At 39.6% G+C, this 25,808-nt stretch overlaps 1 protein-coding gene across 3 annotated transcripts in view; it reads right to left on the bottom strand.

Annotated features, from left to right (window-relative positions):
* Positions 1 to 25,808, bottom strand: part of FAM135B (family with sequence similarity 135 member B) — a 195,437-nt gene that overhangs the window by 62,655 nt on the left and 106,974 nt on the right. For all 3 annotated transcript variants that reach the window (XM_054273529.1, XM_054273619.1, XM_054273712.1), the window contains exons 4-5: positions 7,701 to 7,840; positions 1,529 to 1,599 (exon numbers count right to left, since the gene is read on the bottom strand). In XM_054273529.1, the coding sequence (XP_054129504.1) occupies positions 1,529 to 1,599; positions 7,701 to 7,840 (211 nt within the window). The remainder of the gene's footprint in view (positions 1 to 1,528; positions 1,600 to 7,700; positions 7,841 to 25,808) is intronic.

Raw genomic sequence — 25,808 nt, 5'->3', positions numbered from 1 at the left:
ACATGGAGTCAGATTCATCATTCCAGCCTTCATTGGGACATTTCCCAGCAAATGCAATACTTGTGTTCTTCTGTGTAAGAACAATCAACTCAGGCCATCTGTGAGAGTTAGAAGCAGTTCTGTGTCAGACACAGCTAAAAGTATTCAGAATACCTTTCCAGTTTGTCAATCTGAAAAAAACTTTTTGGAAGAGGCCAAAATTCAAAAGAGAAATTGAACTGCCAAGAAACAGTACAAGTTGGATTAGCTTCTCTGGGTTTGGGGTTGGTTTCTTTCTTTGCTTTTTTCAGTAAATAAAAGTCAATACTTTAATTAAAAGTTTGTTTGTAACTATTCCAGAATAACTATCCTAGCGTGCAGTCAACCACATAACATCTGAGTAATCCACAGGACAAGAGACTGAGCTGTAAACCTGGAGCATGCCTAAACAGATCCTCCCAATGCAAGTGAAACTTCTAAAGAGGAATTATTTTAAGGCATTAAAGACACTTCTGAAGACAATTGTTTCCCAGAGTTCAGAATACCTAGGAATAGATGGCTGAGTGGTGCATGATTAGTTCCAAGAAATGTTTCAATGATATTTGCAGTATATAATTTTCTAAAAATCACGACTTTTGTTTCTAGTAAATCACACTAATCTTTCAGGTGATAACAGAAATTAGGTGTAGGGGCTAGAGCACAATTCCATAACCTAAATGTTTCAGTTCTTTTTATTTTTGGCTGTAACTTAATATTTGGTTTTTTCTCTCTTAAAGACCCATAAGCACTGATAGTTAAGTCCCCCCTGCCTGAGAGAACAAATTTGCTCTTTTTGCATCTTGAAGCTAACAGAAATATGTGCTTGAAATTTGTGTGCTCTGTGGGTATGAACAAAATCTCACAGGGACAGTCTCAGCATGAAACACAGCTCAGATGATTTCTCTGCATCCCTTCCCACTCCCCATAAATGCTACTCAAGTCACTGGAACCTTTTCCCAGATTCAGGGAGGCTCAAAAACATCTGGGATCACACTTCCTGCTATGTCTCAGGAAGGCATGCTACTCCTACTTCACCTAAGATTACAGAATCAAATTCAGTTGGAGGAAATCAAATTCAATAGGAAAACTACTTCCTCCTAAAATGTAGAGGCTATTTTCTAAATAGAAGAAAAGTGCTTAGCATGTTCATAACTGCTGTCTTCAGCCAGAAAATACTTCATTGCCTCCTGAGATAAATGCATTCCTGAGTCACAGACCCTGACCATATGGAGGTCAATGATGATATCCCCTTTAACAGCAACACAGATAGACCAACACTTAAAATCTTTGAGAAACTTACACTTCAAGGAGAAAAAACTGTTCTCCCTTTAAGCAGGAATATGAGATCCACACTTCAAATACAGAGGGGAGAAACAGGAAAGCTTCAACACTAAGGCAAATGGGAGCCTTATCAAAGCTCTCCTTTTTTAAAAAGGACTCATTTCATCAAAGTAATTTTCCGGTTGAACAGACCCCCACATTACCAACTGAGCTTTAAACCAGCACTTACTGTTGGTCACTATCAGTAAAGTGCAGGTCCAGCTTGAGCTGAAAATCTGCCTCATTCAATGCATCTTCCACCTACAAAAAGAGAGAGACAAGGTTACCTTTGTAAGCTGGCACCTACAACACACAAGGCAAAGGTGGGTGGGTTTGTCTGATAAGAGCAAAGGCAAAACCACACAGTAACAGCAGCATGACAGCACAGAGGCAGAGAGAAGCAAGTGTGACAGTGAGTCGAGGTAATTGCTGAAGGAGTCAGAGGGAACCAGAGCAGTAAGAGGTGTTTTCTGCCACCAGGTGCCACGGCATGTCAAAAAAATCACTCCAGACAAGAGGAACCAGAGAGCATCAAGCTCTGCATTTGTTGGATCCTTGCTCTTGCACACCAAGATCAAGAAAAGCATTTCTGAGGCTGAGTGAGCCTTTATTTGATTCATCTTATCAGCTGCAAAAAAAGCAAGGACCAGGTTTTCCTGGACGAGAAACAGCCACAAATCTGTGTGATCACCCACCTGTAACTAATAAAAATTTCAAATTTTACAGCTTAAAACATTCAGAAGTGGCTCAAATAATTCTGGAAATTTCTAATCACTCATCATTGATCTTTGAGTTTACGTCTCAGCAAACGAAGGCTTTCCTGGGCCACAGTCACTCTTTCAGGCCATTAGTAGATTAATGGAGGTAGTTTGCCATTGATTCTCATGTAGACCACTTTCTTTCCAAAACTCAAAGGCCTTGGTTGTTTTATAAACTAAAACAGAGGTTTAACTTGTACATAGCTGAGGGTGTCTGCATGTGGAAGGATTCTGCTCACCAAAACTACTGAAGAAATCATGTGTGGTTCACTGGTAGCTCCATTCTAACTCATCTAACAGGTCCCACCAGTAAAATTACCCATCTTTTATTGTCAATAAAATAGTTTTATTGGATTTTTGGAGACAGTGCTAGAGCTAGTAGTTCATTACCTTCACTGGGAAGGAAATAAATTGGATAACACATCCCAGCTTGGCACAGTTAAAACAACTGCAATCAATGGAAATAAATAAATTAGAATAGAGGAGGATTAAGCTGTCCAGCATTTTTTTAATCACTCCTTTGAAATGTCAATTCTTCCCCAAGAAAAATAGGTTTAGTAGAATGGAAAAATTAATTTTTAGCAACTTAAATAGATGTATGAACAAGAAAATTTACACATTTTATAACCAAAATAGTTGTTTTCTGTGAATGTAAACATCCTTTCTAGCTGACAGAACACAGCAGGAGGTGCACAGAAATAAATGTGGAAAATTGAAGTTATTCACTGGGGTGTGATACTATAAATACAACACTTTTTTGCCACAAAAAGGTGAGATATATGTGTTCTATCTTATGTCAGTGGAAAGCAGCAAGTAGAGGCAGAGAGTGACCTGCTCCATCCTGAGGTACCCACTGGAGAATGACAATTACTTTCTATTAGTGCCTGTCTCTTGACAATAGGTAGAGCTTAGAGAAGTATCTTGGTCTAGATACATTTGCATTTTAGATGGCTCAAAACAGGCAAGATGAACTCTGCTTTCCAAAGGTGATCATCATCTTCTTAACAGAGCAGAGACTACAGTAAAAATGCACTGAAGGCAACATCAGAGGCATCTACCCTGCTCTGACAGATAGGATTCATAAAATAAATAACATAAACCATGTTCAGGCAGGTTTCCCTGAACAGGTGAAACTGCATTGACAATGTACAATCTTTTCCTGTTTGGTAAGAAAATTGAGATTCAAGGATTGGTTGTGCTTTGAAGAAATTCTGAAAGATGTTAAATTTAATTCCTTCTGAAGTAATATGGTATTTCTTCTAGCATGGCCACAGGCATAGAGATGTGAAGGGAAAATTCCCACTTCTATATACTGATAATATGCTTTCTCTTTTGTGATTGCCTCAAAATACCTGGAAGTATGCCTTTCATTAAAAAAACAAAACCAGAAACAAACCACAAAAAAACCCACAAAAAAACCCCAACCTTTTTCCTTTTTAATGAGTTGCTATCACTAAAAATCACAGTTGCAGTGGCAAAACAAGTAATCATTACTGAAGCTAAACTATGAATTCCAACTAGGAATTCAGTACAGTGCTTCAGACAAAGCAAACCTCCTCCTCCTCCAAATAAAGGGGATGAAATTTTGGGTCTGTGCCCAGCTCTGCTGAGCACCTGCAACAGCCCCTGAGATCTGAGTGTGTGCTCCAAACAAGTTCAGTATCTGGTGACACTTGCCCCAAACACCTTGAGGTAGTGAGCAGATGCCTGAGAGACCAAGAGATACTCTTCACTGCATGGGGTCATGCAGTAAACTGCACAAATTAGAAATTTTTAATCCCAAAACTGTATTGAAATCAGACTGATCAGAATAGGACAAAACCCCTCTCTTAGGTTGGAAACAGGGGTATTCTATTCCTATTTGTTAGAAGTGGGGCAGTTATCTTCTGTTAATTGAGCAGTTTTTCTTTATCCCTTCCACAACCAATCCTCCCTCCAGGACATCTGTTAATGGGCCAGTGAGTGCCACAGCATGGCTGATAAAATTACATCATCCCTTTGGAAGATGCTCTGCCCAGGGGGAGGAGCCAAGCATTCCTGCCTGGATATAATCTGGGGTTTGGAACACCACAGCAGCCTTCTCTACCAGATTCCCAGAGAAGCAGTTTTCTTCTACATTGGATTCTATTGGAGGAAGATCAGGCCCATCTATAGCACTCCTGGACCTTCAGAAGAAAACTCCACCCTTCTCCAGGATCACAGCTCCAACAGAACCACAGCTGGCACTGCAGGAGGGCTGAGCCACCATCTAATGGGACTGCTGCCACCACCCTGACACACAGGGTGTCAAGTCTTATTCTGACTGTCAACAGATTTTTTGTTTGTACTATTACATTTGTATTTTTTTTAAGTTTTCCTAGTAAACAACTGTTTTTCCTATTCCCATATCTTTGCATGAGAGGCTTTTAATTCCAAAATCATGATAATTCAGAGGGAGGGTGTTTACATTTTCCATACACCTGTCTTTTCAAACCAAGACCACCCCACATAAAACCGATCAAAATTCCCACTACAGAGGTAATGTTTTCCTTTTTCCCTCCTAATACTTAATCATTTAGCCAGAGTGTCAAAATGAATGATCTGCATGTCCCAGATCACTTAAATTTCTCTGGAAAATACAAAATCTAATTTACTGTCTTATTCCAGCTTGCCTCACTCTTTTCTCGCCCTGCTTCTAAATTTTCCCTCAACAGGGCCAGCAAGAAAGAAGCCAGACCAGTTATCTATTCTACTGCAGGATGAGAGGCAAAGCTTCTTCTCTAATAAAAAAAAAAAAAGCAAAAGCCTATGAAAATAAATTAGAGTTCTTTGTAGCAATAAATTCTGCTCCAGCCCTGCAATATTGTTTCCTTTGAATTCAAAAAATGCTGTATACTGGGACAATATAGAAAAAGACATCAAATAAACTAAAAAGTTTAAAGAACCATTTATATGGTGGAATTCATGTTCAGTGCCACTTCTAGGCAAATAATAGGACTTCTTTCTGTTTAATACCAGGCAAAAAAGAAAAAAAAAAAGTATTTACATATTTAAGGGTATCTAGGGTTATGCTAGAGGAGGAAAGGAAGAATTAAAAAAAAAAGGCAAATAATCTAATTTGGACATACATGTTGGTTTTGTTGTTTGGTCATTTTTGTTTGTTTGGGGTTTTTTTTTGTCTGAGTTTCTGTCAGCAAAACATCTCATCAGCAAAACTACCTGAGCACCAGGAAGAACAATGCTCCCCAAATATAATATTGGATAATTCCAGCTCTGACAGCACAAACTGCATGGAGTGTATGAACTCAAATCTTGCATTACCCAGACTAACTCCTTTGTCTATTTATCATAACTTCCATCCACAGACAAAAACAGTGAACAGAACCTTCACCCTGAACCAAGAAAAATCACCATAGCACACAAGAGGCACAAAAAAGGATTCACATCTGTTGTGTGCTAAATAAATTAAGAGTTATGAACACAGATGATATTTAAAACACTTTGAAAATCTCTAGCTGACTTGCCAACACCACATTGCAAGGATTTCATCCAACACAGGAGATTATGTGACAAAGATACAAAACTGTCTCTGAATAGTTGTGGATGTAGTAGTGGCATACTTCAGTCTCTCCCACATTTATATCAAATTTGCAAAGCTGTGGAGGACAAGACAGCAAAGCAGAAAAAGAAGCCTAAAAGCATTAAACAAAGTGAATTGTGCTAATCTGCTCAATTCACAAAAAATTTTTAGAGATTTTTTTTCCTATTTGATTCTTTAGAGTGCCTTTAGCAACTCATCTGGAACAACAGACCTGTTTATCCTCTTATTCTACAGTGATGAAAACCCAAAGTTACTTTGCCACACAGAAAAATTGAGTTTATCTGTGCAAATCCACTCTGTAAGTACAGAATTGGGCAGCTGACCTCTTTCCAGGGAATCTCCTGTGATTTTCCATTTCATGAGGTGCACAACTTTTCTGAATAATAATGCAAAAATCATCAGAAATCATCCCTGCTCAATACAATGGAAACTGCTGTAATTTGAGGGGAGTGATATTTAGTCAGATGTACTCCACAGAGGAAGGATAAAATTAATATTGGATAAAGCATGCTGGGACATTTTCCTAGCAAATATTGATAGACTTGCATTTAGTAATTTTTCACATAAGCACAAACCAACAATTCTAGGGAGGAATAAACTGACGACACTAAAATTGACATCATTAAAAAAAGAAATCAAACTAAACCAAAACAGCAAGAGGAAAGTGGGAGAGAAAAGGAAGCATGTTAACCTTAAATTGGGTTCTCAAGCTGTTTTAATTTAGATCTCTGTATAACACACACACACATATACACACACACACGCATATATACATATATATGCTTTGAAATAGGACAAAAAAGAGATTTTAAATCTCATTATGATCAAATAGGAAATTAATCAAAGGACAGGTGAGTGTCTCTGGCCCTGAGTTCAACACATAGCACATGATTCACACTGGCTGTGTAACTCATAGCGCCTCCTTTTGATGACAGGCTGACTTGGCAAAGATGCTGGTGTCCTGTCTCTTGCCAGCACCGAGGGCAAGTACCAATGCCATACATTTTGTACCAGTCCTTGGGCTGGCAAAGCACAGTGATGGCACATGGGACATGCCTGAATGCCAGTCTACTGTGACACTCTCTCCCCTTCCTGTTTACGATTTCAGCAAAACAGTGCTGTCCATGAACAAAGATTGTTCCACCCTTGCAGCTCCTGGGAACAGGAATTGCTGCTGGAAGCCTTTGGTTTCACACCAGTAGGATTAAACCAAAGGTGGTCTACAAGCTGGGTGTCCCAGATGGTGTTTTTACCTTGTGTGAGTGCTCCTGTTGGCTGAAGAAGTGGATGGAAAAAGGGGAGAAGGATCTCAGGGTGGACATGTTCTTGCTGAAGTACCACAGAAAGCAAAAGGGTTGTACATGGACTCTAAGGAAGGGAAAGCTCCAGCAGCTCTCCCAAGGGCTCCTGCAGTCAGGAGCACCAAGGACAAAGGCCAGGAGACCTCTGAAGGATGGAAAGGGACTGAGGAGCTATAGAAAATTTCAGTCACAAGAGAGAGGAGGAGAAGAGAGTGATAATAATGGAGTAATAATAATAGTAGCTGGTCCTAGAAAGAAGCAGCAGACTCCCAGTTTTCTCAGGTGGGGCTGATGAGCACAGCTGTACTGAGTGATCCATGCACAAATGACAAATTATGGTTGAGACACTTGAGTTTCTGATATTCAGATTTACCAGAGTATGTCAACATCTTATTCCACTGGAAATCCAAGGTGTCGTCTGCTCCTCATAGACAGGCACAATGCAGAGGTTCTCTCTGACCTCATGCAGAGTTTTACAGTGTCAGCATGTACAAACTAATAAATCACAGGTATTTATGGGTACAAGACAGTCAGTCTCCTCCTAATTCAGTTGCTGGTGTATTGGTCAGATAAATTGTGCCTTTCACACCAGCAGTTGCATTCATGAGACCTCTGGCACATGGACTTCTTCTGAAATGGAGATACCTGTGCAATGCACACCTAAAGGTAAACAAGAGGAATCCCAGCCCTGCTGGTTTTTATGTGCATCCCAAAATAACTCACCCTTTCACCATCCAGAAGCAGGTGCACTCTGAAGTTCATGGTCTCATTAAGAATGATCTCTTCATTTCTGTACAAAATCTGAAATATTCTGCTGTAAACATTGTTTTCATGAACACAGGTTGAGCAAAGGCTGGAATCACCTGCACAAAACACAGACAAACTCCTGGTGTGATTTCAGCAGGGAGATTAATTTGCATCCTATGATTTCACTCCAGGGTTACCTAAGTAGTACTTGTAATTAAACACTTGCATTCTCAATAATTAATGGTAATAGAGCAGGCTGGTTTTGTGGGTTGCAGGTTCACAGACATGATATTTAAAGAAAACAAATGTTAAACGGTAGGCAGGCTGGATTTCATAGTGAGAATACTTGATCTTGTGACAGCACTTATCTTATTAACTTTATTTCTAATAAAGCATCAAACGCTCAATTTGGTGCACCCAGCATGACAACTGTGGGAGTTCACCTGTGAAACTTCACCTTTATCTGCAATGGCCATCTTTCAGAAGAGGAATTTTCCTTTTTCTACCAGAGATGTCTGGTGCTCCCAGAAGTCACTACATGGGAGGGGGGAAAACAGCCAATAGCAGATATTGCATATAGAAACTGGAAGTGTAGAGGCATCTTAAAATACAGAAACATATAAATACAGTCTTTTTTTCAAGATGCCCATGTAATCCTTCAGGTCTTTGGCATGTGTGAGAGATGCCAATTTGGTCCAAAATAATTGGATAAATCGAAGGAACTCAAGAAACAAAACTCTAAACTTCTCCACATCAAATTCAGCCAATAGCATCACCTGTGTGCTGATGTATCAAATGATCACAAATAAACATCACATAAAGTGAGGTGGGATTTATCCTTTCTAACTTTTAGGTGCCTCCAGTGTGTGTATTTTGTTTTGGTTACAATGGAGCCTATGGTATTTAGGACATCATTAACAAAAGAAACAAACATACTCTATACTGAGGAAAATTTTTTCCTTCAAGTCAACTGCTTTTGAGCAATTCCCTTTTCAGTAAGAGGAAAAAAAAACCCCTGTGGCTTGCAGAGTTATACAAACTCACATTGGAGGGAACATTCACTGTATTATAGTAATTGCCTTCCAGAGGAGCCTGCAGTGACAGTTTGACTTTTAAATGAGCAACTGGGCACCAGAGTTAGGAACTTTCATGATTTGTCTTGGCTGGTAATCAGCATCCCCTGCTAATTCTACTTCTGTAGCCCCAGAGCAACAACAGGTTGCAAAATTTATTCAGAGCTGGTTTTGTCCCCTTCCAGCACTCAGTTCTGGAGGAATCTGAGCTTTTAAAATGTAGTCCTTTAGCAAATGGTATTTTTGAACTCTCCTGAGAAAGGGTGCTTAAAAAAGGTGTACCAGGATTATTCCTTCAGAGAGAGACAGATGTGTGATCATCATCAAAATATCAGAAGACAATCATTTTTAGAAAGTACCATTTTTTCAGAAGGTACTTCTTGGAATTTGTCCCTTTGCAGAATTGTTCTGGCACCAGAAGTTGTGGTAAGATAAAAGTCCAGGGCCTGCTGTTTTGTCAAGAGTTTCAAATCAGGACAGGTTTATTCTGCTGAGATTTGTATATGATTTGCTATCATAGGTCAGTGAGCCAAGACTGACAGAGGATTAAATATTTTATGAGGTCAAGTTTAGTTATATAAAAATAAAATAACAGAAAGGACTCCAAAACAACCAAAAAAACCCAAATAAAAAAGGTACTGAAGAAAAGTAGACTGTGAATGGGGTTTTGTCATTATAAAAATTAGTTTAGAGGTGCCAGTCTGCTGGAACTGGAATAGCATGGACCCTGAAATATCTCAAAAAATAAAAAATCATAAGGGGCAGAATTGACTAAATGACAATAAGACCAATAAAACTTGATCTAATTAATTAGCAGAACCATAGTGCTGTCATCCAGGCTACATTCAAATAATTTTCCTATTACTGACTTCTATGAAGCACACCCAAGTATTTAATCCCCTTATTGTCTTCCCACCACCCAATCTGCACACTAGTTATCCATGAATCCAGGCAGCCTAGATAAATACATATTTATTTTCATGTGCTACACCCATAAGGCTAGAATGTTTCAGCCTGATTAGCTCTTCAAAAGCATGCAGTCATATTTATTTTAATTTCAACCTCATGATATTACAGACACTGCAAAAATCATATTAGAGGTATAATGCATTCTTACTCCTAGCTGGCAGACAAAGGAAACTTTATGTTATTTGATTTGGATATTGATATACTGGCACTCTTCTTGGATAGAAAGTTTAATCTCATTTTCTTTTCAAACACACTCCTGAGCAGACCACCCCTTGTGTGTAATTGCTTTAGGAGCTGGATTTGCAAGGTGGCATCAGGAATCATTTCTCTTGTTGGAAAGGTCAAAGTCAATGTCATGCCACAGTGTTTGGGGCTGCCTCAAAGCAGAGTATGATGTTGCAGAGACAAAAATCACTCATTTTTAAGCAGGGAGACCTCCTTTGCAGACAGCTGGCAGAGAACTACAGCAGGTGAGTCACTGATCTTCCCTAAACACATCCATCCCTGCCTACTTAAGTGGCCACCGGTGGCTTCTCCCTCTCTTGGAGAACAACCTAAAATTGCAACAGGGATTTCCTCAGAGGAGAACTTGGCAGTGCTGACAGCAATGCAGGGATCCTCTCAAACCAAAGTGGACTGACAACATCTCACAGATATTTTCCTTCGGGCTGCAGCACCTGCTGGTGTGTTCTGTGCTTCAGGTACAGGCAGGGACCAGGCTACCTCACTCTGCTGGAGCTTCTTGCACTAACTAGAAGCAGTTACTACTCCAAACATATCCTTCGTTGGTCTATGAAAACATCATAATCCAGGAACCTTTCCCAAGCTTCCCCTAGTTCCTGGGATTCCTTCTGAAACCTGTGTCTCTCTAAACCCCAGGTGTGTCTGCTGGCAGGCAGTGGCACTGAGGTTGGCATTTGTCACAGCTGCCACTGTTCAGAGAGAGCTGCTGGCAAGAGACACAGCAGGTGTAGCCCCTGTTCAGGAGACACAGCACATGCATCCCTGTGCTCACACCAGGGCCTCTGTCCTTTGGCACAAAGCACAGGAGGGTGTGAGAGAGAATATTGAACCATTGAGTTTTCCCACATCTCTTTCTAGTACAGCCTCAGCTGTTCAAAAATCCCAGCAGTGACAGGAAAACCAAAGGAGACAGACACACTGTCTGGAAACTGTTGGGAACTCCCACTCCCAGGGGAGATCTGGAGCTAAAACTCTACTGTCCTGTATTTATTCCACAGTTTCAAAGGCTTCAGCTGTGGTGAATTCAAAAAAGAAAGTTTAATTCTGTGGTAATATATTTTTGATCAGTAAATTTCCCTGTCAGGAGATTTATTTGAGACATGTGCAGTATTCCTTATGCTAGAAAGACTCCTGATTTCCTTCCTAAGTGTCTATTCAATTTACTGCTTATTATCTTTGGGTTGAACAGTTCTTCAGTTTATCTGGAAAGTGAAAGAGCTTTCAGGGCTGTGAGAGCCATGGCAAGTATGAAGAGGAGAGCAGTGTTCCACAGGCATTCAGAGAATGAGAAAAGCCTTTTTATGCATCCTCTCTTACCATTCCTTCCATGCCATCCCACCATCACTCCCAGAAATTCCTCCACAGGCTATTGGACAATGGCATTTTTAAAAAGGAAGGGGGAAAAGGCTCTTTGCACTTATGGATGATTTCATGCAGAGGTTGCTGGCACAGACCAGTCACTGTAGCATGCCCTGCTTTCCCTCTCTCCCATCTTCCAAGTGTCCCCAGATACACTCCAGTCTACCCAACTTTCCCATCTGGGTGTTTCTATAGATGGAGGTTTCTAAATATTATTGCAGCACATCATACAGAAATTACTCATCTCTTCAAAGATTCAGAGAGAGGTTAGTTAGATCCTGGAGGCCCTTGAAAAATTCTCACCACATAATCTTATAAGACAAAAATTGATGGATAGGTGACCTGTAAACAATTTTTTTACGTATTTAAAACCTAATTTAGTGAGAGTAGAAACCATAGAATTCTAACCACTGCCAGGAAAAAGGCACTGAGGTGGGTTGGGAAGGGAAGGGAAGGGAAGGGAAGGGAAGGGAAGGGAAGGGAAGGGAAGGGACACTACCAGAAACCTTATCCTTGTACAGAGACATGTGGCAAACCCCATTCAAACCTCCTGATCAAACCCACTTAACCACAGCTTTGTTGTTGGCTGTAGGTATAATTTGATAAAGTAGATAATGAAATCATCTTCTCTTGACTGTTTTGCTATTTGTGTTTTCAAGGAGTGTGATATGCTTGTGATATGCAATGCCAGAGCAATTGGCATTTCTCATTGAAAGCACTGAAAGTGTTTTCTGAATGCTGAATTCGTGTTCACTGAAACTGAAGTTCAGAAACACTGGAAGTGTTGCTGGACAGACTGGCAGTATCCCTCATCTGGTGCAAAGTGTGATAGGGACTCAAATTTTGCCGCTTTTCAAATATTCTCATTTGTGTAATTTCCCCAAGAGAACGCTCACACCACCACTCCCATTCATGTGAGGAGAGGGAAACATTTCTAGGGAAAAGTTATGGAAGGTGGTGGTAATATTCTTGAAATTTCTAAGATCCTAATGCACACACCTTCTCCCAAACTCCAATGGTCAATTATCCCAATTGTTCACTCCAGGAAATTCAAACTATACATTTTTCAACTCCGAGCATTTATAGCATTCTTTCTCTGCTTTCATCATGCCTAAATTATATCACTTTCCTTTAAAATTCTTTTATTTAATCACTCCTGTACTCATTTTTTAACTGCTGTAAAAATAGTTTGAGAAGTTTCATGATTGTTGGAGGTCAATAACTCTCCCATGGAGCAAACAATGACACATGCATATCTCAACCTCTGATTTCAGCCAAGGAGAGACTCTGAAATGCCAAAGTCATGGTGTAGCTTGATGCGATTTGAGATAAATTATTTCCCCAGAGCCACCAGGGCCACATGAGCCCTTGCTGTTTGCAGAGCAATAGGACTGGCTGGTCCTTGTGCCCTCTGTGTTGTGTTTGCTGTGTCAGTGGCTGGAGTGCTCCAATCTCACCAGCTAGAATCTTTCCATAATTACATTTTTGATTGTGCTTCCTCATGATGTCTCTACCTGCCAAAGAAAACTGGAATCAATGTCAACCAACAACCTTTTAAAGGATGGTAAGCACTCCAGTATGCAAACCCAGATTTGCCCAGAAGTATTAATCTTTGAGAAGTCATGGAGGTCTGTTCATATTTATTTTTTCAAGGCTTCAAAACATGGCACGGCCCTTATCAAAGAACCAGTGCAGGAGGGAATTCTCCTCTGATAGGAGGGGATGCCTTGAAAGCCATGAGTCAGTTTGTTTTGGAGAGGTTAGAAAAGGAAAGCTAAAATTTCATTACCTCACTTCACATTACTTTCTAGCTCCTCCTCCAACAGGCACTAGAAGCCTGAAAAAACCCTTGGAGTTGGTCCTTTGATTTATTTTAAAGTTACTATCATACTAAGAATAACTTTTATTAATGTTAGATTTCTCCACACAACCAGGAGTGTGAGATGTAAATGAAACATGAAAAATTTGTTTCTCCAAAGGAAACACATTAAAACCTCCTGCACAGAGATTTATATCCTACACAACTTTCCTATTAAGCCTGTAGGTCTTGGCTACAGAATGCTGAGAATTTCAGGGGAAAACAAACCACTGTACTCTTCTGTATATTTTTTGTTTATATAGTTTAACTTCTGAATTTAACAAAGGAAGAGCAGAGACAGCATTTATCTGAACTCTGTCCTCTATTCTGCAGTCCATAAAAGTGTTATTAATTAATACTTTTTCAAAGTGAGAAAGGAGGAATTGTGACAATTCAGTCCTTGCACGCTGCTGCTGAAAACATTACATTGCTTCCTATCCCCAATGCAAGGCAGAGAACAAAGAAAGTATTTTTAAATTATTATTTTAAATATAAAATTACAACTCCAGGCCTTTGAGAAGGACAACTTCAGGTTTAGAGCCAGCTTTCTCTAGAATTAGCTCTCTGCAGTTTCATGAGCACTGTGTCAGAGTTTTAAAATAAATCAGGAGTGCTTAAACAGTCAGGAAAAATCCATATGGAAAACAGATCTAACTTCAGTTCTAGCCTCTCTAAAGTCTTTATGACTATAGCATTGGAAATTAGATAATTACTCAAATGCTGGCAACTTCTTGAATGTCTCTTGCTATCTGGGAAAAGTAGTATTATTATGCTGCTATTCAGATAAATGGAAAAGCAGGATTCTGCTAAGTTTTGCTTTCATGAAAGAAATGCTCTTCAATAATGTAAGGAAATTAAGATACTGCAGTTATAAAAAGAGCTTTACTGTAAATGTTTCTTTATAAATATTAGTGCACACTTAAACATTTGTATTTGAGCCTAATTCATGGTCACAAGAAGCATATCATACTTGTGTTTCCACACAGGAAAATCTGAGAGGCAGATGATATCTGTAAAGGCAGATGGGTTCATTCTCCCAGGTCACTCGTGCACAGACAGGGGGAGGGCGCTGCAAGGCACTCACTTGAGAATGAGCTGTGAACGTTTTGAAACTTTCCTGCCCACAAACCTTATGCTGCTGCCCACACAGCCATGTGGTGTCAGCAGTTCATGGGATCTCTCTGGATCTGCCTCCGTGGAAAGCCAGCTGTCAGTAAATCCCAGCAGAAGGCAGCCTGAGCCCGGCTATGTGACCTCACCCCAGAGCTCTTGGATGCATTTGCACAGTCAGGTAATCAGGGGTGAACAGGGAGGGTGACAATAAACAGGTAGAGAGAGCATCATTAAATGTTGGAGCTCTGGATGCTGAGAATTTCAGACTTTCTGTGCTGTCAGGCACTGACCCCCAACAGAAAACTCATTTGACCTGAGGCCATGGAGAAGGCTTCCAAAATTGAATGATAAAACTGTGTGTAGTTTGAATAAAAGTTGTAATATCACATGGTGGGAAATTGAGGGTTTAAGGTTTTAGAATATAGTAATATCTATTGAGCTAAAATGGAGGTTTTAGGGCAGTGGCTGGTCCTCCTTCTTTACCTTCTTCTTCATGGGTTTGGATGGTATTTTGTAATAGGACAGAAAAGTCCACATTGCAGGGCATGGGTGATTGGTTATTGGATTAAAAGTAAAAATAATTTAGGTGTCATTTCTTAATTAGACAGTTTATCCTTTAAAGGCCCTGTAGACTGTAGAGAGAGCTATGTGGCCATTTGGTACTTTGTTAGAGCAAAATACTGCAGAACTCACAGCTTGTGAGACTGTGAGTCTCACAGATAAGAACTAATAAACATCTGAGTCTGAACAAGAAACACCATCTCATGATTTAATCTCGACCTTGGCATGAAAGAAGCAAAGAACCCATCAATAAAATAATCACAGAATCACACAATGGTTTGGGTTGGAAGAGATTTTAAAGATCCTCTAGCTCCAATCCCCTGCCATGGGTAGGGGCAGCTTCCACTAGACCAGGCTGCTCCAACCCCATCCAACCTGGACTTGAACATCTCCAGGGATGGGGCAGCCACAGCTTCTCTGCGCAACCTGTGCCAGGAAACCTGGCAGGAAAGAAAGTATTTCTTCCTAACATCTAATCTAAATCTATTCTCTTTTAGATTAAAACTGTTGGCCTTGTCCTATCCCTATTTGTGTAAAAAATTTCTCTCTCTCTCTCTCTCTTTTTTAAGTACTGGAAGGCTGCAATGAGGTCTCCCCCAAGCATTTAAAATCTCAGTCTGGACTAGCTGAAATCCACCTACCTGTAATCTGAGTGATCTCTAGAACACACAGCACCCTGGTTGGTACTGCCATAAATACAACCCAGATCTCTCTCTTGCATCCATCTCCCTCACCCATCCACACATTTGCTGTCCTGTTCCTTGGCCTTTACCATCTGAAATTCCCACTAACCTCACAAGCAGAACTGGTTCTTGCTTAGAACCCCTACTAAAAAAAATAAAATCTAAGTTTCCTTGCTACCTCAAATCTTCTATTATTATCACAATTCTTAGATACTTGCAGGCCACTCTATTTTGGTACATTTAGAGAAAATTAAGACATCTAAGTATTCCTCATATGGAGAGTAGGCCATCTTTCCAGAACCTAAGCAAGCACTGTGCTGCAAAATGTAAGCAAAGAAGATCAGAAAACCTTGTGCAAATATTCCTGTTTATCTAACTTTCTTTTTTTCCTTTACCATCTGTTGCAGCCATATGCCTTCTTAAATAAGAGCTAATTATAGGTCTCCATCAATACTAATCAAATAGTGGTAACTGTTGCAAATTTCAACTGAGATTTTCATTTCTCCTTGATAAAAATTCATCCAGGCCAGGTTCTGAGAGGGTTGCCTTTCTCTGGTTATCTGGACCTAGGTACCCAGCAGTAAATGTCACACTCATGTCTGTGTTAACACATGGGAGAAATTCATAAAAAGCTGTGGAAGTAGATAGAGCTAAAGTACAGCTCCCAAGCACATTAGGTGGGGTGACTTTGGGATAAAAAATGACTGTGTCTGATAAATACCCACTGACACATTCTGGAGCCGAGCTCTTGGTGATTTGAGTTTTCCTTCACCACCCCTGGGCTGCTGCAGTGAGTGAAAGAGAGGAAAGAAACAACTTTGTCACAAAATCCTCTTGGTCTTAGCACTGAAGAACTGGAGCAAAGATAGATCCAATGCTAAAATTAAATTCTGGAAGAGAGATTCCAACCTATTTAGAGAACAATATATCTCCTAATGAGCTCAAAAAAGACGAGACTTCAGTTTCATGTCCAATGAGCATTTGTATAAATGTCCATTTGTATAAATGTCAATTTGTACCATTCAGGCAAATGTTTTATAACTGTCTCCAGTGTCAACATTATTCTGGTTTGCTGTGTAATGTGAAAAGACAAAAAAAGACTGAAGGATAAAAAATAATCCAGTCCTAAATATGGCAAATGAACAGTTGAAGTGCCTTTTGAATGCCCCAAATACTTAATAGCTCTTTCAGCATCACGAGACTCGGGCAATTTCAGACTGTTGTACTGACCTTCCAGGAAGTTTAGAACTATTCTAGCAGAAATTAAGACTAACAAAAGAAAATATAATAAAAGAGAAATTTAAAAAAATATGGTTTTAATTCATTCCACCCATCAGGTAGAGAGTTATTTCCCATTATAACCACCAAGACCTCCCCATGTAAGTGAGGGGTGCACAAAGAAGAAAGAAGAAATCACTTCCAGAATTTCATTTCAACTTGTCTTTTCCTCTGGCTACCAATAAGAAGATTCTCTTCCACTTTTCTCACCACTGTTCACATAGTGCTTTGGCAGCTGGGAAACCCCAAATGTTTAGGGGTCTAGAAATGTAACAGTTGAAATACATATATAAAAGTGTGACTATATGTATTTTACAGACAAGCATAGATATTGCATTAATCCACTAGTTTTTCCTTAGTGTCTCACAGTATATTTGGCATCCTCTCATCAACACAGCAGCTATGGATTCAAAAAGAAAGATCCTGAGTTAAAATCCCAGACCTAAAGTCAAAGTGGAAAATAAAGATTTCCCTGATGTATCTGTAACACTTTGAAGTCCTCCATCAATGGTATAGATTGGGAACTAAATGCTTCCTAATGTGTTATTTCAGTGTCTCCTGTGTTCAAGAGGTGATGGATGGAAATTGTACATTTACCAAACTTTTATCTTGAGCACTTTGGCCAGTTGCACTTTATGCAGAGAGTAAACTACTTTGAATTGAATATGTAAAACATTTTATGTTTTACATATTCAATGTAAAAAAATTATAAAAAATATGAAAATAGAATAAAAATATTATTAAAAAATCTAATTTTTCCAATGTAGATGTAGTTCCTAATATTCCACTCTAATATAAAGAATTCTGAGGATTCACTAAAGACTTACAAAAAAGGCTTCAAGGTCCTACAGATTTTTTCTCTCTGTGTACAATACCAATAATGAGGTATTGCACATCCTTTCTATGATTAATCTTGAGAGTCAATAGAGATAAGAAGAAACCTGATACAAGATAGAGATACAAGAACCCTGATATCTCAGCTGTAGCTGCTGCTGCTGTTGAGGGTCTTTCATTCTACAGCCTTCCATGTAGAGTGAGATGTTCAGGGTGGGTTTGTCACACCCCATCTGCAAAGGGATCCCTCTGCATTCAGCTTTTCCTCCACATTCCACTGGACCTGTACAGATCCCTTGCTCATTCATGAAAGACCTGATCCTACTGCCCAGGTGGCCTCTGATTCTGATCGCTAGATTTTATATTTATATATAATGGGAGAAAAAGTAGGAACACATCCAGTCCTTGCTTGCCCATAAAAAGGTGGAAGAGCTCTACAAGTCCCCAGGTCAACATAATGTGCTCTAAATTAGATGTTCCTCTCCTGACCCAAGTTCTTTCCATAAATTACAATACAATCCTTGCTCTGGAGACATTTCTCATTTACAGTGCTGGTTTCTCAAGGCAAAGAAATTACAAAACAGCCTCCACAAAAGAAGTGAGCATGATGGAGACTGGCAGAGAAAATTAAAAATTCTCCTATATACTAACCCACATGCACACAAAAATAAATTTTGTTTCTTTTTGGTGGGAAAAAATTTCTGTTAAAAATAAAGCCAATATCATTATGAAGTAGATTCTAAGTAAGTAAAGCATATTGCTTCTTTGCCACAGGAACTGCTTCCATAACCCATAAACTTAATTGAAACCCAAAATGTTCTTATGTTTGCTTTGTATCCTTTAAATACTCCTTTAAGCAGATATTTTTAAACTTCCCATCAAGCTGAGAAATGAGAATGCTCCTTTCCTAGGTCAGCCAACTCTTGCCTGATTAGTGATTTAATTGCTGTCTATACAGCTCAGCACAAAAATACAATTAGACTCCATCAAGATCTGCTGCTGTATATTTTGTTGTTTTTTTTGTTTGTTTTTTTTTTTTAATTTTAGTTTTGGGGTTTTTGGTTGTGTTTTTTGGGGTGGTGGGGGTTTTTTTGCTTGTTTGGGTTTTTTTTGTTTTGGTGGGTTTTTTTGTTTGTTTGTTTTTTTGCTTTTTGTGGTTTTTTTGGTTGGGTTGTTGGGTTTTCGGTTTTTGGCGTTTTTTTATTTTTTTGTTATGCACCTCATCTCAATTGAAATCTTCAGGTTTCGTCTGTATCACACAGATACAAATATATAAATAATATATATAAATATATAAATCAGCAAGAGACTGATCCTTCGTTGCAAGGCAGGTCAGGCAGGAGCCATTTGGGTTTCTCTCTGGTTTCAATAAACTACATTACTTTTCTTCCTTCCTGTGATGTGCCAAAGGTATCACTAACTGTTCTCTTTCTTTGGATTGTTTTCTTTTAAGACCATTCATTGCCTTCAGTCTGAGTTAAGGGTCACTCAAGAAAAAGATCACTTATTTCTTTCTGACCCATCTGGGTTTTATTTGGTATACTTTGCATACACATCACAGTTCTGCAGTGAGCTCTTAAATGGAGTAATCACCATAAGATAAAATGTCTTTCATCTATAACCCCACCTGCCTTTCACAACAAAACCCATCTAAGACTTTGAAATTGAAATAGGCCAAATCCTCTGGATCCAAAAAGCTCATATGCTTTTTGAAAAAGCTCCCCTGCACTCAAAAGTGTAAATGCCTTTACCTCCCCAAATGAAAAAATGGTGCAAAACAAGGCCTTACAGCCACTACAGACACTGACCTTGCACAAAGTTATGGTCAGCTGTTCAAGTTAATCCTGAAAATCAACAGCACACTTGGGAAGGAACTCATAGAATGGCTTGGGTTGGAAGGGATCTCAAAGCACTGGAATCTCCAGAGAGATCTTGAGATCTCTTGAGAGACATGAGGCAAATCAGGAGGCAACACTGTGCCTCCGTTTCCCACCAACTTCTCCTTTGCTTCGTCTCTCATTCAACCAGTTTGCACTTGGAGAGCTGAATTTTTCTTCAACATTTACCACACTGCCTTCAGCTGCTGTATCTACCTTGGCTGAGAAATGGCTAAGCCTGGAATGCAAGTCCTTTATGGCTCCCACATGGAATAAATTGTGCCAATATTTCCTTAGATATTTTTGCCTAGTGACAATCATACTTTTCTTTGTCAAAATTTATCCATCAACATTCCCAATAATTTTGAAACTAACGACTCCAAGTGCAGTCCATGGAGACAAGTTTGAGCTGACAATATTCAGGACATGATTTTCAAGGTTTGAACTGAAGTCCATTTCCTGGAGGCTTTATAACTTTATTCAAAGTTCACAGAAGATAACAGAAGAGACTATGTTGCAGCTGCTTACAGCTAGCTCCCTTCCTAACTTTCAAACTCTTTCCCAAGGAATGATAGTTTGAATATTATATATTCAAGTGACATAACTTTGGGGGAAAAAAAAATCATTTCTGCTGTTAAATTAAGATAATTTGATGGTAGGAAAGTCTGAGAGAAATACTGGAGATTCCAACTAGAAAATATTCACAGAATCCCAGGATGACAGAATAGTTAGGGTTGGAAGGGACCTCTGGAGATAATCTAATCCACTCCTCTGCCCAGGCAGGTTGCACAGGAAATTATCCAGGTGGGTTTTACATGTCTCCAGAGAGACTCCATGACATCTCTGTTCCCGTGCTCTGCCACCTTCCATGTAATGAAGTTCTTCCTCATGGCGAGGTGGAATTTTCTGTGCTTTAGTTTATGGCCTTTGCTCCTCATCCTCGCTGGGAACCACAGAAAAGAGTCTGGCTCCATCCTCTTGGCACCCACCTTGGAGATATTTGTTTGCATTGAGCTCAGTCTTCTCCACACTAAAGAGGCCCAGCTCCTGCAGTTTCTCCTCTGAGAAAGATGCTCCAGACCCCTCATCTGCTTTGCGGCCTCTGTTGGACCCTCTCCAGTAGCCCCTTGTCTTTCTGGAACTGAGGAGAGCAGAACTGGGCACAATATTCCAGATGTGGCCTCACCAGAGCCAAGCAGAGAGTCAGGATCACCTCCCTTGGCCTGCTGGCCACACTTTTCCTGATGCACCCCAGGATACTTTTGGCCCTCCTGGCAGAAAGAACTCCCTGCCATTATTGCACTAATCAGGAAACTACAAATATAAAGTAGGGTAAGAAGACTTAAAGCCATTAAAAACAACGTCTCTTCTCCTTTCAATACTTTTACAGATGCCTAGAGCCAAGATGTTTTCTTCCATTACACAGGGAATAGTGATTTAGGTTAAGCTTGTTCTACAGATATTAAGATGCTGAAAAAAATTACAGAGCCTTTTGAATAAGACACTTTTGTACATGCCAATGTCCATACAAGGTCAGCTGTCCTTGAAAGTGAGAGCTGTGGGAAATTGTGTAAGAGTCCATGGATATGAATCACTGGGAAAAGACTAAGAGTTAGCTTGTACTTACTCAAAATTAATAAAGAGAATTTAAAGGCTTGAGGGCAATATTTCAAGCAGAATAATAAAAAAAAAAAGAAGACACACTTTTTGCAGACAGATTTCTCAAGATTTTCCATCCTGTTGACTCTACCTGTTTGTGAGCCAGCCCTGTAGCAATGATCAGAGCTGAAAAGGTGACAGTGGGAGCTATGGGGAAACCCCTTAAAAAATTAAACTTCAAATATGAGACATGCAGAGTCAGATAAGGTGATTATGACAATATTTTGAGAGAATTTTGTGCTTCTCCTTAATGTATTTTTTTTAAAAATACAGGGTTGAGGACAACATGAAACCATGGGCCAAATTCTAATCCTGTTCCAGTGACCTCAGCACTGAACTTGACAGTAGACACTCCTGTTCCAGCTTGACCAGATACTTGGTCTGGGGTTCTGAGTAAATTACAAGTGACTGGATTAAAATCCTGGCTCCGTGTTCCTACAGCTGGATCATTAACACACACAGAATCACCCCATACTGTTCTCTACCCAATCTGGGCAAAGTCTCCCAGTTCTCTGAAGCATTATCCAGCCAGCAGATCTTTCTGGAGGAGGATATGGTTTTTAGAAACTCAGGAGATTTGGAAAAGTCACCAGTTAAGTAAATTGTAAAAAAAAGACTTATTTTTTTCTTTCAAAAGCATATTTTTTCTGGTTTCTCTTAGTTGCAGCTGAAATTCTGTATAGGATAAAGACAAGGAGTTTCTTTGCAAAATTGAATCCTGCAGAAACTGTGTCTAAATCAGCCAGAATTACAGCTGAACAGCTGAGTGAATCTTAATTTCTACAACCAGATGAATAATTTAAAGCACACTAACATCAACACCTGGTAAATGTTTTTTTTATCCTGTTGCAGTTTTCTAAATTTCTACATTTCTCTGGCTGAAATTACTCAAATTCAACTGGTTTTCTTTCATACTTTTAATAGGGACTTTGATGTCTTTTTGAGAAAATACTCTGTCAGGCAAGAAGTGCAAGTGCACCAGTTTCAAGACGATTTAATGCAAAGCTGGGTCAGCACCTCTGAAGAGAACTCATGCTGGAATGGCAACTGTTTCTTCAGTGCAGCTGTGCCTTTCCTGCTTGAGAACACTCTTGAGTCATTTGCCACTGGGACACTTCCGGGAACTCTCTCAAAATGTACCAGAAAGGGATGCTTTCCCACTCAAGCTTGCAGAGCTGAAAAAACAAAAACTGCCTACTAGAATGGTTTTGTTTCTTTCCTTCTACAATTATCTAAGATGCTTGCTAAGGCTGAACTCTTCCTAACTGAGAATGGCTTTTCCCTTCACGCTGTTCCCTTTCAGCAGCAGTTGTATATGAAGGGCTACCTTGCACTCAGATTGTCTCAAAGCTTGCAACAAGGATCTGATGGAAAAGAGGAGACACTTTGATCAACCCATCCAGCCACAGCTGTTACTAATCCTTTATCTTTTCACTTAACTCCAGTTAATGAACTTTTAAATCAAAAATGCTTCTGAGATCCCTTTGGCCTGGGCTGAATTACACTGGCAAGGATTGGGGTGATGTACAAATCAGTACCTTAAATGTGAGGTTTGGGTCAGTGGAGAATAAACTTTTCAGTGCAGTATAACATATGTTATGACTAGTCCCCATAGAGGCATTGCTCCTTCCTGAATTTTTTGGCAAAGCAGGATTTGATAATTTCTCATGTGTACAAAATCACTACCAACACAGGATTTTACCCTGTCCCTCATGTTGGAGGAGCCATTTGAATCAAGTGCAAGTGAATGCAATCCAACCTCTGTGCAGGAATGGCTGCCTGCCTCATGTTTCTACATTCCCCCTTTTCCCCATGCTGATGGACCTAAAACCTTGAAGAACATGGAGAGGGTTTTATCCTTTGTACACATGAGTAAATTCTACATCACAACTCAGACTACAAAGCACTTATTTAATCTATGGTTATCACCCTGTAAGAAACCAAAGTACCTCTTCCCACACTTCCCCAAACGTGTATTCAGCATCTTCTTTTACTGTGCAAAAGAGATTTTGTTTGCAATCAGCAGGCAAATGACCTCACAGAAACAGGCAAACACTCAATTCCATTCAATTCACTGGAGCTTTCATTAACTGGCTGCCTAACAGGGATGTATCTCCTCAGACACCCCCACAACCTTCAGATGAACACGGATGCAGGGAGCCCTCCCTCTCCTCGAGATGCTTATCACTAATGAGTCTCAGCTCCCTTGCATAAGCCAATTTCCCATTCCACATAGCAATTATGTAAATGAAGGTGAAGTTCCTGATAACTTCCATTGGCTCCACTTGGCTCACAATTAAAAAGAAGAAAAACATTGAAAACCTTTCGCTTCAGTCTAGGAAAAGAACTGCTTACCCAGGGAAAGGAAAAAAATGAAAAAGGAAAATTTTAAATGGGCTTTCCTCTTTATCCCAAAAGGACAGCAATAGTTGGATGAAACACCATTTCCAGATGATATTCAAAGGGTTTCTTTCATTGTGTGTAGTCATTCAATTTCCTGTTGCAGCTAACAGCTGCCAAAACCAGGCTCTGTCAATGTAAACAGTGATCAATATTCTACATGAAATCTCTTTGACTATAACATGAAAGCCTCCAATTTTTTGCACAGCTTAGAGGCAATGCATCACATGAACATTTTTATGGCTTTGCCACATCCTCACAGTGTGGATTTTCTACATTTACCCCTCACAATGCTAATTGTAGTTACTGCTCATGTCTCTTTTACAGGTGGGAAACTGAGGCAGGGCTTGACTTGCACCTGTTTCCCCAGGAGTATTCAATTCAAGTCAATGTAAATTAGGCCTTTGAGGGATATTGAAGATCTGCATCTAAGTGCCTAACATTGGAGAGAGAGCCTGCTGGACAGTAGGAAATAGAAATCACATTTCATAGTTGAGAAACAGTATAAATTCCTTTTTCTCCTCTTCTTTTCTTTAGTGTTGCAGAAACTTTTATCACTAGAAATCAAAATTTAAAAAAACCTGAAGTTTAATTTCGTCTCATTAAAACCTAAAACTCAATTCAACAATGAAAAATAAAAATTTTGAAACCTCCTAGCCTTCTGATTTTAATGCACAAAAGAGAAATTCGTTATAGAAATCTAAACCTCAGTGTTTGGTTCCTGTGTGTAACTGGTACAGAGCCACACAGTCTTTCCTTGGATCCTCTCAGAGATCCTGTAGTGTCTTCCAACCTTAAGCCTTGAGCCTCTGAACTCTGGTGGGTGCAATTTCAATCAAATATTGTAATATCTTGTAACAAAGAAATTCTTCCTGGGTTACTTGTACCACAGATTTTTCATCTCCCACAAATATAATACTTTATTAGTATTTACTAATTTTATTTTATTAGTAATACTTTATAGCTGTTTGAATTGAATTATTACACTACTTTCTACTGCCCAAGACAGAGGGAATTAACCCTTGATATTTTTGGAAAGGTCACAAGGGGAAAACTCAAATCCTGTTTCCACATATTTCTTAGAGACTATTGATGAGGTTCCCCAGATCCACCTCATATCAGCACTGCCCTTTGGTTGCACCCACTAGCACTTATCAAAATTTTTAGGACAGTATCTGTCTCATTTTGGTCACAGCAAGGGCAAGCAACAAATTAGTTCTTGGGTTTTTTGGGTTTTGTTTCAGGTTTATTTTGTGTTTGGTTTTTTTGTTTGTTTGGTTTGGGGTTTTTTTGTGGGGGGGGGGTTGGTGTTTGTATTTTTGGGAGGGGGGTTGTTTGTTTTTTGGGGTTTTGGGGGGTTTTTTTGTTGGTTTTTTGTTTGGTTGGTTTTGTTGGTTTTTTTTAATATAGGGGTAAGAAATTAAGACCGAATAGCAAGAATCACTGTAACCTAAAATTCATCCTTCAGACCTGTGGAATGAAGTCCTTACAAGGTTACTTAGGAGGAAAACTTGCGCAACAATGTTAGGCTACTCAATCTGACTCCAAGGCTGCCCAAGTCTGTAATTATTGCTAAGATCATGTGAGAAGCTCCCATCCCTCCTCCTGAGATTGGGAACCCAATGCCAAGACCAGCAGACAGAGAGGCAAGAGATGATGTAAATGTATCAGGGGCATGGTAGGAAATGTGCCAACATGTGAAGAACTCAAACCTAAAGCCAAGTGATTTTCACCTCCACAAATGGCTTCCAGGTGAAGTGTGAGATGAGGGATAACAGATGGGCTGACAAAAATAGACAAATCCAGGAAATTACTGGATGATGTTAGACTCCATGACTGGAAGTACTCTCAGCACAACTTGGCTGAACTTGCTGAGACCTTCACCAAAGCATCATTACTGTTGGAAAAACTTACATTATTCAGAGGAAGAGAGAAAGTGAGACCTCACTCAGGTGTTTCCATCATTTTCCTGGATAAAACTTGACCTCTGGTTATACAATTTTCCATCTCCTGAGAAGGCTTGCAGACAAAAACAACATTATTGTTGGCTAATGCCTGTGCTGGGCTTTGTGTGGGTTTTTCTGGGGTGTAAATGATGGGAAATAAATTTGGCATGATACCAATAATTGCACAAGTGTGAATGGTGCCAGTCCTCCTAAGATAACACCCAGCAAACT

This window comes from Melozone crissalis, unplaced genomic scaffold (genome assembly GCF_028551555.1).
Source record: "Melozone crissalis strain CALT ecotype California unplaced genomic scaffold, PUWL_Pcris_2 ptg000002l_1, whole genome shotgun sequence".
Classification (NCBI taxonomy): Eukaryota; Metazoa; Chordata; class Aves; order Passeriformes; family Passerellidae; genus Melozone; species Melozone crissalis.
Note: the sequence above shows the minus strand (reverse complement) of the source record. Positions and strands in the feature narration are given on the sequence as shown.